Source organism: Mus caroli, chromosome 17, assembly GCF_900094665.2.
Source record: "Mus caroli chromosome 17, CAROLI_EIJ_v1.1, whole genome shotgun sequence".
Classification (NCBI taxonomy): domain Eukaryota; kingdom Metazoa; phylum Chordata; class Mammalia; order Rodentia; family Muridae; genus Mus; species Mus caroli.
The window spans coordinates 79,074,374-79,087,763 of record NC_034586.1 but is presented as its reverse complement, the minus strand read 5'-3'; the positions used below and the strand labels follow the sequence as shown (position 1 = coordinate 79,087,763).

Here is a 13,390-nt window from a genome sequence, read left to right as displayed (position 1 = left end):
GAATGGCACAGAGAAGCCTGAGTTTTCGGGAAGCCTCAACACAGCCTCTTTCCATGTGTTTTAGAATTTGTTTTCGTTTCTAGGTCTTGAGAGAGCGCGTTTCCCCCCCCCCCCGACGTTGCTTAGGAGGCTATGTTTTAAGTCAGGCGCTCTCTAGACAGTCCGCATCTTGGATTAAGGTCCTTCCGCTGAGCTTTGGGCGGGCCAAAGGGGAAGCCGGGTCCTTTTCTAGGGCGGTCGCACAGGCAGCGGCGGTGCGAAGCCGGCCTCAGCCAACATGTACTACAAGTTTAGCAGTTTCACGCAGAAGTTGGCTGGAGCTTGGGCTTCGGAAGCCTACACCCCGCAGGTACACTTTTGCCGCGTCGCCTTGGGCCGGAGAACAGCGGCCCGAGGCAGGCAGTCGCGAGGTCCGAGCCGTGAGGGGCTTCTGCCGGCGGACCAGTCCGGCTTGCTGGTGTCTCCTAATGTCCTTAACCACGCAGGCTTGGAGCGGTCCCCGAGGTGTCTGGGTGTGTGCTGCACCTTAGGCGAGGTTTGCATGGCACTGAACTCAGGTCTGATACCTTGCGGGGGTCAAGGTGACCCCTGGGGTGGTTGCTTGTTTAAGGTGGATTTCCCGTAGAATCTGTGAAGGATTGCAGAAGGTGACTTAACTGTGTTTGGGTTTCTGCTCTCTCTGGTTGAGGTGGCCTTTGTGACTTCCTCTTGTTACTGGCCCTGTCACAGCCCAGAAAGCAGCTTTACCCAGCTACCAAATGGAAGACTGGGGAGGGCGGGTTTGAGAAGCTCGCTCATAAGGCATGGGATTATATATATTTATTCTGGGGAAAGCATCGGAAGTGACACCCAACGAGGTTTATGCTTTTGCTAGTTTTAAAGTGGCAGACGGTGACCGTTGACTACTGGGCAATCTGACATTATCCAGGTTCCAGTTAGATCCTATCAATGGCGTCCCCATCTCCAATCTCAGTGTTGTGAAAATGTGGTATTTTAGAGTTCCACTTAATACTGGGTTAGTACTGAACTTGGCAGCCTTAATCTAGTGACCTTGACTGCCCCTTCTAATTCGGGGCAGCATTAACTTGGGTTAAATGTGATGTGTCGAGTGAGCAGCTTTTCTGGCAGATGGTTGGTGCTGGATAAATGCTATATATTCTCCTGAACTGAATCACTGCTCAGCATAGTTCGAGAAGCCTTGGTGGAACACGAAGCTGAAAAACGTTGACTAGAATAGTAAGTGACCTGTATGGGCTGTAAAAGAGATTGTCATTACTGCCTCTTTTCTACCCCTATGGGACACTCCATCTTAAGGGAGAGTGTTTAAGTATGATTTCATTCCGAGAGTAGATGTGCTTTCAGGATAGAGGAGGCCAAGAAGGGTTGTATGGGAAGTTGAGGAGGAAAAGTCTCACGAGTGTTTAGGTGTTCAGTGTCTAGTGCTGTGTTGTGTCTGGTAGCTGCTGAGGCTTTATGAATGTGGTGTTTAACAGACATGGCTGCTAGTAGGCTCTTTGCTGCTGGAGAGATCATAAAGAGAGAGAGAGACCATCGTTCTGTTACAGAAACGTGAAAGGAAGTGAGGAAAATTCGCTCAAAGAACAGTCCAGCGTTAGAAGGGGAGTGAGTGTGGTGTCAGTGGAACCCAGTGTAATGAGTTATAAGGAAAGAACTGCCAGTATGTTGACTGATTTCTTGACAGAAGATGTAGGGAAATGGCTGTTTGCATTATATCATCGTCTATAGTGTATTTTCAATGATAGAGATGGTATGTTACTTTAGGCAAGGTTTGGCATACTTATGCCATGTGACGCACTCCTTTGTTAGTACGTAGACCATTAATTATACCACCTGCAGGAAGGTCTCTCAAACTCGCTTTAAAATCCCTGTCTGCCTTCCTGTTTTGACGTTTATCAATTATAAGTAGTTCTGCCTGTTTTTGAACCCCTGTAAGCCCCACAGAAACCTGACGTTTGAGGTGCCTTCATGTTACGGTGTATGAGTTGTTTGATCATATATGTCACAGTTTGTTTTGTGGTGGTTGTAGATGTGCTTTTTATATTTTGTTTTATGTTTTATGTATATGAGTGTTTTGTTTGCATGCATGTCTGTGCACTTCATACATGCTTAGGCCTGCAGAAGCCAGAGGAGGTTCCAAATCTCCTGGAACTGGAATTACAGACAGTTGTGAGCCACTGTGTGGGTAGAGGGGGTTAAACTTGAGTCCTCTCCAAAGGGCAGCCAGTGCTCTTAACCTGCCCGCACCGTTTCTCTAGTTTCTCTAGAGGTTTTTAGTGGGGATGAAGCAAAGGGTAAGCTTTGTTAGTTAGAAGGAGAAAGTAGAAACTTGATTAAGTGACATTGAAGTAAAATTGGTACTCAGAGTAGGAATTGCCTAACAAGGCCCTTTACATCGACAGGACTTTCAGGATGAGGTGTTTGTTTGCTTGCTTGCTTGGCTTCCTTGAATTCGATTTCATCCTAATGCTAGAATTAATTCCTTCCTTTCTCTCTCTTTTTTAAAGATTCTATCTTTTATTTATTTTATGTATGAGTACACTGTCACTGTCTTCAGACACACCAGAAAGGGCTTCTGGTCCCATAGCAGATGGTTGTGATTCACCGTGTGGTTGCTGGGAATTGAACTCAGAACCTCCTTGAGTAGTCAGTTGCTCTTAACCACTGAGCCATCTCTCCAGTCCTAGAATTTCTAAGTTACTCAAAAGCTTTTATGCATATACTTTTATGGTTGTAGTGATTGAACCCAAGACTTTATTATGCTAGACAAGTGCTTTACCACCGAGCTACATCTCCAGCTCATTACTTTCCTCGGGCTATGTTGAAAGAAGCAGGTTTGGTTGGGCATTCTGTTAATTGTACATTCAGAATGGCTTTCACAGTCCCTGTAGGCTCATGCTCACAGATAGCACTGGGGGAATCAGGAAGGTTAATAAAATGGTCAGGCTGTTCTCTCAACACAAGGGATTTACACCCATTTCCATCCAGAAAGCTGGGACTGGATCTATTCAGTGACCTGGTAATCTTTTGCTATCTGTAGGTCCAGGCTTCACCCCAAACCCCATAGAATATTATGTCTGTTCCAGCCTTCTGAGCATTGTTTCTCAATCACTAGAGCCCATTCTTATGGGAGAGTTCCCATGTGCTTTGCAGAAGAATCTGAGGTGCTTATACCTGACCCTTCCTCCCTGGACCCTTATTTATTTATTTTTTTAAAGATTTATTTATTATTATACATAAGTAGAAGAAGGTGTCAGATCTCATTACGGATGGTTGTGAGCTACCATGTGGTTGCTGGGATTTGAACTCAGGACCTTTGGAAGAACAGTCAGTGCTCTTACCCACTGAGCCATCTCGCCAGCCCCCTAGACCCTTATTCTGAGCACTGTTTCTTGGTCAATAGGACCCATTCTTATGGCAGAGGTCATAGCATCGGTACTTTGCAAAGGAGTGTCTGAGTTTGGGTGTCTTCATTTGATAGTGTCTTACTTAGCTAGAGTGTTTATTGCTAAAGACCATGAGCAAAAGCAGCTTGAGGCGGGAAGGGTTTAGTTTGTCTTTTTAACAACTTCCCTGATCACTGAGTGAAGTCAGAGTGAGAACTGAAGTAGAGGCCATAGAGGAACACTACTTAGTACTTACTGTTGACAATGGATTTATGCCTTAAGCTTTGTTGTGGTAATTGCCAAGAGAGAACTTTTGCCCATAGTTGTACTGTGATTATTAAATATGTCAAAAATAAACTGTTCAGGATCAGACTCTAGAAGTTGAACCAGATTCCCTTCTTGCCTCATGAGACTCACTCCTGCCTGCTCTAGTATTTTCAGGGACACCCCCACCCGACCCCCCAGCTCACTCCCTCTACTTCGCGCTCTGATCTCATCATCAGTAGCATTAGTAGTATATTGTCTTACTTTCTTGGGCACAGTGCACTGTAAAATGAAAATGTTTATAAAGTGAATAAATAACCAAATATAGAAATGCTACTTCTGCAACAGTAGCAGAGAGATTTGTAAATCAACTCGATGGCAACTAATTATTTGAAGAATACTTGATAGTGGCTGATTAAAAAGCATTCATCTTTTTTTGTGACGTGTGCTACAAATAAATGAACATGAAAAGGTACTTGACGTTATTAGTCAATAGGGAAAAGCAAATCAAACAGCACGTCACGTCTGCCAAAGCGCCTGTGATCAAAGGCAGGCAATGGCTTGTGGAAAGGAAGGTGTAGGGAAGCCAGACGCCTACTGCACTGTTGGAGAGATCTTTAACTGGTGTCGCTAGCCACTCTGGAATGTTCTTTGGTAGTGTCTTGGCTAGGGTTTATGGCTGTGATAAAGACCATGACCACAAGCAACTTGGGGAGGACAGGGTTTATTTTGTCTTAGTACTCTCCAGTTACTCGCCATCACTAAATGAAGTCAGAGTAGGAACTGCAGCAGAGGCCATAAAGGAACACTGCTTACAAGCGTGCTCCTCTTGGCTTACTCAGCCTGCTTATAACACCAACCCAGGAGCTGTACCACCCACTGGCCAATCTAGTGGGGGCATTTTCTTAATTGAGAGTCCCCCTTCCCTGATGATTCTAGCTTGTGTCCAGTTGGCAGTTTCTTAAAAAGGGAAATACAGTTTTATTCTGACCCAGCAATTCTAGTTAAGACACTAGAATGATGATCGCTGTGGAGAACCGAGGGACAAGAGGACTGGAGGACTGAGAGACTGAGTGAGTTTGACTGTGGAGGTGAGTCATAAAGGGCCAATGATAAAAGAACTAAATTTTGTAGGAAGTGAGTAGGACATTGGATGCAGAAAGTTAGGTAGCTGTGCCATCTTGTTGATGAACAGCATTCTGGGCATGCAGAAGGAGTATTCAGGATGACGAGGGACTGGGAAGGTGGTAGTGTCCTCCATACAGATGGGGGTCCTGAGAAGCTGATAGTGAGTTTGAGGCATTTGGGGTGTGAGGTGGCACAGGCATGGTGAGGGTGCCCAGCTTCACTTAGAAATGATTTGAGTCTCAGCAATAGAAATGCAGGGAAGAAGGTCTGTATCTAGAATGAGAGTCCCCACTAGAAGGAACAAGCAGGCTGAGCAAGCCATGGGGAATAAGCCAGTCATCAGCACCCCTCCATGGCCCTGCATCAGCTCCTGCCTCCAGGTTCCTGTCCTCTTTGAGTTCCTGTCCTGACTTCCTTCAATGATGAACAGTGATGTGGAGATGTGAGCCATATAAACCCTTCCCTCCCTCCCCAAAAAAGAAATGATTTGAAGCCGGGCGTGGTGGCGCACGCCTTTAATCCCAGCACTCGGGAGGCAGAGGCAGGCGGATTTCTAAGTTCGAGGCCAGCCTGGTCTACAAAGTGANCCTGGTCTACAAAGTGAGTTCCAGGACAGCCAGGGCTATACAGAGAAACCCTGTCTCGAAAAACCAAAAAAAAAAAAAAAAAAAAAAGAAATGATTTGAGTCACTGAAGATGAAATCTGGTTTCCAGTCATAAATCAGAGGTGAGCAGGTTGATAGGCTAACACTTACAAACTGTGGTTTTTTTTTTTACTTTATGTGTTACTTGTGAGAGTTTTCCCTGCATGGATGTATGTACGCCACATGCATGCCCAGTGTCCACAGATGTCAGGAGGGAGCATTGAATTCTCTGGAACTAGAGTTACTACCACATGAGTCTTTAGCAAGAACAGATGCTCTTAGCAGAGCCTTCACTCTAGCCCCCGTTAAAAACATTTTTAAAGAATGGAATAATTTTCTATCTCCGCCCTCCTTAGATCTAAAGAGTAAGAATGCTAACCAGTCAGCTTTAGGAGGAAAATCAGGGTTACTTTTTCTTTAAACATTTCAGCTGGCGGCTGGAGAGATGGCTATGCCATTAATTTCAGGGGTCCTAAGTTTAGTTGCCGATACCTGAGTCCATTGACATTCAGCTACCTGTAACTCCAGCCCCTCGGGATCCGATCCTCTCTTGTGGGCTTCTCAGATACACCTGCATTCACATGTACACAGATGTGCCACCACTCCCCCCATAAACACATAACTACATAAAATTTAAAAGTAAGTTGTTTTTTATTTGAGCTGGACAGGTGGTACAGCAGCACCGCCAAGCCTGCTGCTACTCACACTGCACTTAATTACTGTGGTGGTTCTTTAAAAACTGAGCTCAGCATCCTGGGGCAGCTGAGTAACCGCAGCCTGGGTGGGAGAAGCAGGAGGACCAGGGGTTGAAGCTCATCCTTGCTACAGAGGAAGTTCTGGGCAGCCTGAGCTTCCCAAGACCCTGTCCTAAACACAACACAACAAAACAAAACACAACATACACTTTGGAGCAGTTCGAGACTGGAGGTGGCCCTGTCTTCAATTTCCGAGACACATTCCTTCTTTCCCTACTTTTTAGCAATTAGGAAGAATATAAGAGTTGTGAACTGTTTAGAGGTAGGGATTATGTACAGAATCAGCATTATATAGCCTGAGCCGGGCGTGGTGGCTCACGCCTTTAATCCCAGCACTCGGGAGGCAGAGGCAGGCGGATTTCTGAGTTCGAGGACAGCCAGGGCTACACAGAGAAACCCTGTCTCAAAAAAACCAACCAAACAAAAAAAGCATAGCCTGACATCACTTAATTTACTGACTCTCTCAGGGCTTTCCCCTTGCCACAGGAGGGAGGCTCTGCTGGCAAATGCCAGTTAGTAGACTTGAGAGTCTCCTGTGTTGTCATGCTGTCGCCTTGCTAGTGCAGTTAGCTGTCTGGCAAGTGTGTATGGGATGTGCTGTCTATCAGCTGCTTCTGTTAGTCTTGAGAATATGATTAGCGACCAAAGCATGACCAGCACCCTGCGTATGTGGGGCTTCTTCTGTATAAGGGAGATAGTAAATAAAGGCATGCAGTATGTTTAATGGTGGTTAAGTGCTGTGGATTTCAACAAGGTGTTTGCAGCTCAGGAGGAGGACACGCAGCTTTGCAAAGGGCGAGCAGAGCTGATGTGATGCTGTAATTTCATCTCTCAGGAGGCAGAGGTTACAGGATCAGGAGTTCAAGGCCAGCCTGGCCTGCAAGTGAGTTAAAGGCCAGCTCAGGATATGTGGACCTGTTTTAAACAAACAGAAATCAAAACAACATTTTTTTTTTTTTTTGAAAAGTTTCCTTCCCTAAGGTGATGAAAGGTGCTGGGAATGCTCTGTAGAGCCTGAAGAGCCTGCAGGCTGCCTGGGAGGTGCAGGGTTTAAGGAAAAGGAAGGAGCTGAAGTAGGCGAGGGCAGAACAGGGTGCCTGGGCAGCACCACAACTCCAAAGCTTTTAGAACTAAAGTTTGGTTTTTGTTTGCTTGTTTTGGTTTTTCGAGACAGGGTTTCTCTGTGCAGTCCTGGCTGTCCTGGAACTCACTCTGTAGACCAGGCTGGCCTGGAACTCAGAGATCACCTGCTTCTGCCTGTGCCACTGCTGCCAGGTCTAGAACTTGGGATTTTGTTCTGTAAAATGGGCATCTGGGGGAGCTTGAGTGTCCGGAGTGGCAGTACCTGGAAACGTAGGGGCTGTTGACTTTACAGTCGGTGCGTGATTTATCGCGGTGCAGGGAGGTGAAGTATCATGCCCATTCTTCACTGAGGGCCAATAGCTGTACTGTGAGTGGATAGTGTAGTAGGAACAACTGAGCCTCACTGGGGAGAATACAAGGTTCATAATAATTGTAGGAATAAGATCCTGAAATAAGGGCTGAAGAGATGGCTCAGTGGTTAAGAGCACTGACTGCTCTTCCAGAAGTCCTGAGTTCAATTCCCAGCAACCACATGGTGGCTCACAACTATCTGTAATGGGATCTGATGCCCTCTTCTGGTGTGTCAGCGATAGCCTACTCATATACATAAAATAAATAAACATCTTTAAAAAGGTACTGAAATAAGACATAATTTTAAAAGTGTGTTCTGAATTTTGATAAAGAGTATATGGAATTATTTAAAAGCTGTTGAGAGCCGGGTGTGGTGGCACACGCCTTTAATCCCAGGATTTGGGAGGCAGAGGCAGGCAGATTTCTGAGTTTGAGGCCAGCCTACAAGGTGAGTTCCAGGACAGCCAGGGCTATACAGAGAAACCATATCTCGAAAAAAACAAAGAAAAAAAAAGCTGTTGAGCTAGCTGATGTTCTTGTGCATGTCTAGTGTAGAGTAGGTGATGGTCATACCTGCCGATCGCGTGAGTGGATTGCCTTAGGCCATTCCCAAACCACAGCAACCTTACTTCAGAACCTTATTTGTTTGGTCTTGGTTTTGGGTTTCATTAATTCTCGTGCCTGGTTGGTAGGGACAACATTAGTGGGTTTTTGTTTTCTGTTTTTGTAATTCATTTTTATCTGGCCTCCTTCCACTTTCTAGAAGTGTTATCTTTTAATATCTAATCTTTAGATCTTGTCAGTTATAAATTTGAGAAATAAAGACTCGAGTCAAGACTTCAAACTTCTTTCAAACGTAACATTCTATTTTTCCCAGTTAGAATCTGAAGGGATCATTTCACTGGCTGGTAAGTCTCAGCTTTCAACTTTAGTGTGCAGTGTTGCTGTGGAGAAATGTGGGCATAAGTTACTTTGCAGCTTGTATCTAAAGATAAAAAGCAAAATAGTTCCCTTTAGGTTTGGGTTTGTTTGTTTTGTGGTCATGGCTATATGTGCTAGGCAGGGACTCTGACAGGAGCTGCACCCTCCGCCTGCTCTGCAGTTCTTAGAACATAGCAAGAAGGCAGCCCTGATCCCAGCGCTCAGGCAGGGCAGGTGGGTCTTACTGAGTTCAAGGCTGACCTGCTCTCAGGAGCCTCGTGATCATTGGAGGGTACACAGTTAGACCCTGTCTGAAACAACACGACCCTTCTAGTGGCTTATTGAGATGTAATCAGGATGCTATACATGCAGCTCCACCATTTAAAGTGTCTAGTTTGAAAGTGTGGTGGTGTGTACCTATAGCCCAGTGAGGCCAGGGGTTGGAGGCCAATCTGAGCTCATAGCAAGCCTCCCAAGTGCATCTTGACCGCAGCCCTATCTATATTAAGGTTTATTTTTAGCCAGAAGTGATGCCACATACTTATTAGTCTCACCTCTTGGGAGGCAGGAGAAGGTGATCTTTATAAATTTGAGACCAGCTTGGTTTATACATCAAATTCCAGGCCATTCTCCAAACATAAGCAAGGTTTATTTTTATTGTTTTTAAACTGTATGTCTGTGTGTATGTGTACACCTGTGTTTGGGTGCTTATATAGTCAAGAGCTATCAGGTCCCCAGAAGCTAGAGTTTCCAGTGGTTGTGAGCCATACATGCCATGTGGATGCTGAGAGCTGAGCTTGTGTCTTCTGCAACAGCGGTGCACGCTCATTAATGGCTGACCCTTGTCTCCAGCCCCCACAGTTAATTTTAGACCACTTGCAGAACTTCAGAAAGAAAGCTGTCTCCCTCATCCAGCACCCTCTTGTGCTAAGCAGCAGTCATTTACCTCTGGTCTGCATTGCTGTTAATGGCAACATGGAATGGGCAGCCCTGGCTGTCCTGTAACTCCCTCTGTAGACCAGGTTGGCCTCTACCTCAGAAATCTTCCTGTCTGTGCCTCCTAAGCGCTTGGAATAAAGGTGTGGGCTACCACAGTGTAGTTGCACTGTGGATTCTGTGTATGTGTGCATGCATAGGTAAGGCAGAGGTCAGCCTAGTTCTCAGGAGCCATCCACTTTATGTATTTATTAAGTTTCTCACTGGGCCCTGGTGCTCTTTAATCAGACTGAGTCCCAGGAATCTGCCTATTCCCACTCTGCCTCCCAGTGTTGGGTTACAAGGTGATGCAGCCATCCCCAGCAGCTTACATGGTGCTTGGGAGTGAGCTCAGGCCTCCTTACAAGCAGGCACTTTACTGACTTACCTAGCTCTGCCTTAGTACATCGTTCAGACAGATGAGAAGAGGGGACGTCGGAGTCCTTGTAGACAGTACTTCTTGAGGCTCACGTGGGGCCTTCCTTGTCTTTCCCATCTCATTGGTAGAGTTCTTGACAGTTTGCTTGGAAGCTACTAAGGGTATCGTGTCAGAGGGTTGAGAACCACCTAAAGGCCCCACAATGCAAGTGACAGAGACCCTGTTCTGGCCCTTACACACTTAGTGCTGCCTCCGGAAATAGCTCAGCTGCCCAGACAAACTCATGGCTTCTGTTGCCTTTTGCTGTCCTGCAGGGGTTAAAGCCAGTTTCCACAGAAGCACCACCTATCATATTTGCCACACCAACCAAACTGACCTCCAGTGTGACAGCATATGATTATGCTGGGAAGAACAAAGTTCCAGAGCTGCAGAAGTTTTTCCAGGTGAGTGAAGATGGGAACACAGAACTGTGAAATGCACACACATGCGTGTTGGCTGGGAGCTTCTAAAACTGACTTGACTTTAGTGTTGTTTTCTCCCCAGCCTCCTTTTCTTAAGGAGAACTCTTTACTTCAGTTTGGTCCGTTGACTAATAATGGAACCTTTGTACAGGTAGATGCTGGTAACAGGGACGTGGCTAATGACCTCATTGCACTAACACAGATTTCAGACTGCTTGTAATCATTGAGAACACAGGAGCATGTGTAATGAATAACACTGAATCAGCCAGTATCTATTAATGCTTGCCACACATGCAGTGACTTCAGAAAAATCTGTCTCTGTGTGTCTGTGTTTCTGTCTGTGTGTGTGTCTTGTCTGGGTCTGTGTAGAGATCAGGTGAGGCTGTTAAATCCGCTGGAGCTGAAGTTACAGGTTGTAGGAACTGACCTGAGAGCAGCAATAGTTTGTAACTGCTGGGCCGTCTTGCCAGCCCTATACAGTGACTTGGCTTGTAACTGCTGAGCCATCTTGCCAGCCCTATGCAGTGACTTTTGGCAACCAGTTTTCTTCTGTTTGGCTTGCTTGGTGCTATAGTTCACTACGCTACTGGTGGAAGTTGGGAAGCCCTCTTAGGTAGGTCATCAACAGAGAGAAGCCAGAATTGACACTTGAATGTGATTAATTTGTTTAGAGATAATCAAGAACCTAGTGACCTGACTGTCAAGCGCTGGGGAGTGACAGCCCACTCACTACAGCTATCCTTAGAGGGTTGCCTCCCCTACAAGAGTATATCCAGGTTCAGGTCCATCCTGGCTGTAGAGCACTTTCATGTTGTTCAGTGTAAGTCTTTTAAATCTAATGAGTGAGATTTAAGGAGCCTTTGGAGACTGCACAGAATGAGTTTAGGGTCCTACAGAGTCTTTATCTTCAAACGTCTCCAGGGCTCTGCCCTTGCCAACTGAGACTGTGGTACAGGCCTTAGAAACATGGATGTGGCTGTAGAGAGTGACTGCAGGCTTATCAGGAAGTACGCCTGTGTTCTGCCACACTGGTGCATCCCAGTTGCCCGCTATATTGTGTTTGTGGAGTAGTTTTCACGATGGAGAGAATTTTCTTCTTTGCTTTGTAGTAAAATCTGTTCTTTCCAGCCAACTCACTGTTCTTTCTTGCTTTGCAGAAGGCTGATGGTGTGCCCATCCACCTGAAACGAGGCCTTCCAGACCAAATGCTTTACCGGACCACCATGGCTTTGACACTGGGAGGGACCATCTACTGCCTGATCGCCCTCTATATGGCCTCGCAGCCCAGAAACAAATGAGCTTGCCTGTGGAGGACTGGTTCACTTTGTGACACAAACCCTTTGAATCCTCACGTTTCATGTTTTCCACTTGGATAGTCTACTTAACATTTTGCAAACAAAGGAAAAGATAAGAATACATTGTTTTGATTTGTTTATGGTGTGCAGATGGCCTGTCAGATGTCAGAGCTTGTTTGACAGTTAAAACTATTGTTTAAGAAAATGTCACTGAGCCATCACTGAGCTGTGCTTCTGCTCCTGATTTCCCTGGAGCTCTGCCGGAAAGTTGCTCTCCAGCTCATTCGTGGCCAGCAGTGCTCAGGGCCTCCGGGACTCAGGTGGTGTCTAAGCAGGAAGCGCAGAAGCCTTTTGGGGTGTAGGTGTGATTGAGGAAGGAAAACAAAAGCCAGGGGACAGGTGGCGAAGTGAGGGCTGAGTTAGCCACCCTAGGGATTGCTCCGCCTTGCAGAAAACGTTGAGAGGAATGATTAGCAACCTGCCTCTATTTGTTGGGCAGTTGGTTTCAAAGGGTTGTGTGTCTCGCCCAGAACTTAGGGAAATGTGTGTTTGTTCCATCGTGGGAGGAGCACCTGTCAGTGCTTCACGTTAGACAGCTGTGTCAGGAGCTCTCCTTTAATAATGCTACGGCTTTACGTTATGATTGACCCGACTGCGGAATAAACACTGGAATAAAGATGTTTTTAGTTTGTTTGTTTTTTGTTTTTTTGAGCCAGTGTCTTGCTCTGTTTCATTGGCTCACCTGAAACTCACTCTGTAGATCAGGCTGGCCTCAAACTCACAAAGACCTGCCCACGTCTGCCTTGGGAGTGTAGGGATTAAAGGTGTGCCCCTCCATGCACAGTTTGAGAGTTCTTTTCAAAAGAACCATAGGGGACTGAGGTTCCCTAAACCTGAGCTTTGATTTCTTTTTAATTAGCCACCAAGCCTTTTTTTAAAATTTATTTATTTAATATGTGTTTTTTACTCATAAGACTGTATGTGAACCTGGTGCCCATGAAGCTCAGAAGAGGCTGTCTGATCCCCTGGGACTAGAATTTCAGTGGGTTTTGAACCTTCCTTCTGGGAATTGAACCTTCTGCAAGATCAAGTGCTCTTAGTCACTGAGCCATCTCTCTAGCCCCAGCCCCATCTTTACAAGACAGTTTCTCAGAGTCCAGTAATAGGATTGTTGATCTCCATGTAGTTCCTATGAAAGACTCCTGAAGGGAGACCCTCACTCAAGTCTCAGGAAAATAGCGGACCCCCAAGAACTCACGAGAGACCAAGCTTGATGCAAACCACACGAGGCTTTATTCTGGGAAAGCCAGAGCTCTGGCGACGACTCATATCCCATGCAGGGGTAGAGGAGTCAACCCCGAGGGGAAAGGGGTCCCAGTTTTTATAGGCCCTCAGGGGGGGAAAGAAGGAGGGAGTAGGGGATTTCCAGATCTAAACAATGTCTATTCTCAGGAAATGGGTATGGGAGGGGTACAAGGAAAGAGTCTGGTGCAGGTGCAGCAACTCCGGATTGGCCCGGCTGTGGTTGCTGGGAAAGAGTCAGAAAATCTCCCCAGCAACCAATATCACAAACACCTGGCAATGGGCTTCAGCAGTGGGCACACACATGGGTTCAAGGAATGGTCAAAACATTGGCAGACACACGGGTTCTAGGAGCGGCCAGAGCATTGTGCACCTCTATTTTTCTAAATCAGTGAAGCTAGTTCTGCTAACACTGAAATCTATTTTCC

General features: G+C 46.1%; 1 protein-coding gene across 1 annotated transcript; it reads left to right on the top strand.

Moving 5' to 3' along the window:
• The first annotated feature begins 205 nt into the window (after positions 1-205).
• Positions 206-12,353, top strand: LOC110312727 (cytochrome c oxidase subunit 7A-related protein, mitochondrial). Its single transcript, XM_021186569.2, has 3 exons — positions 206-349; positions 10,219-10,347; positions 11,523-12,353. Exons 1-3 carry the CDS (start codon positions 278-280, stop codon positions 11,661-11,663), a joined length of 342 nt encoding a protein of 113 aa, XP_021042228.1. The 5' UTR covers positions 206-277; the 3' UTR covers positions 11,664-12,353.
• The last annotated feature ends 1,037 nt before the right edge of the window (positions 12,354-13,390 follow it).

Bases quoted from the DNA above. Each gene is read 5' to 3' on its own strand.
- LOC110312727 (XM_021186569.2), top strand. From the start codon at position 278: ATGTACTACAAGTTTAGCAGTTTCACGCAGAAGTTGGCTGGAGCTTGG. The intron at 350-10,218 runs GTACACTTTTGC...GCTGTCCTGCAG, and splicing joins CGGAAGCCTACACCCCGCAG to GGGTTAAAGCCAGTTTCCAC. The intron at 10,348-11,522 runs GTGAGTGAAGAT...CTTGCTTTGCAG, and splicing joins AGCTGCAGAAGTTTTTCCAG to AAGGCTGATGGTGTGCCCAT.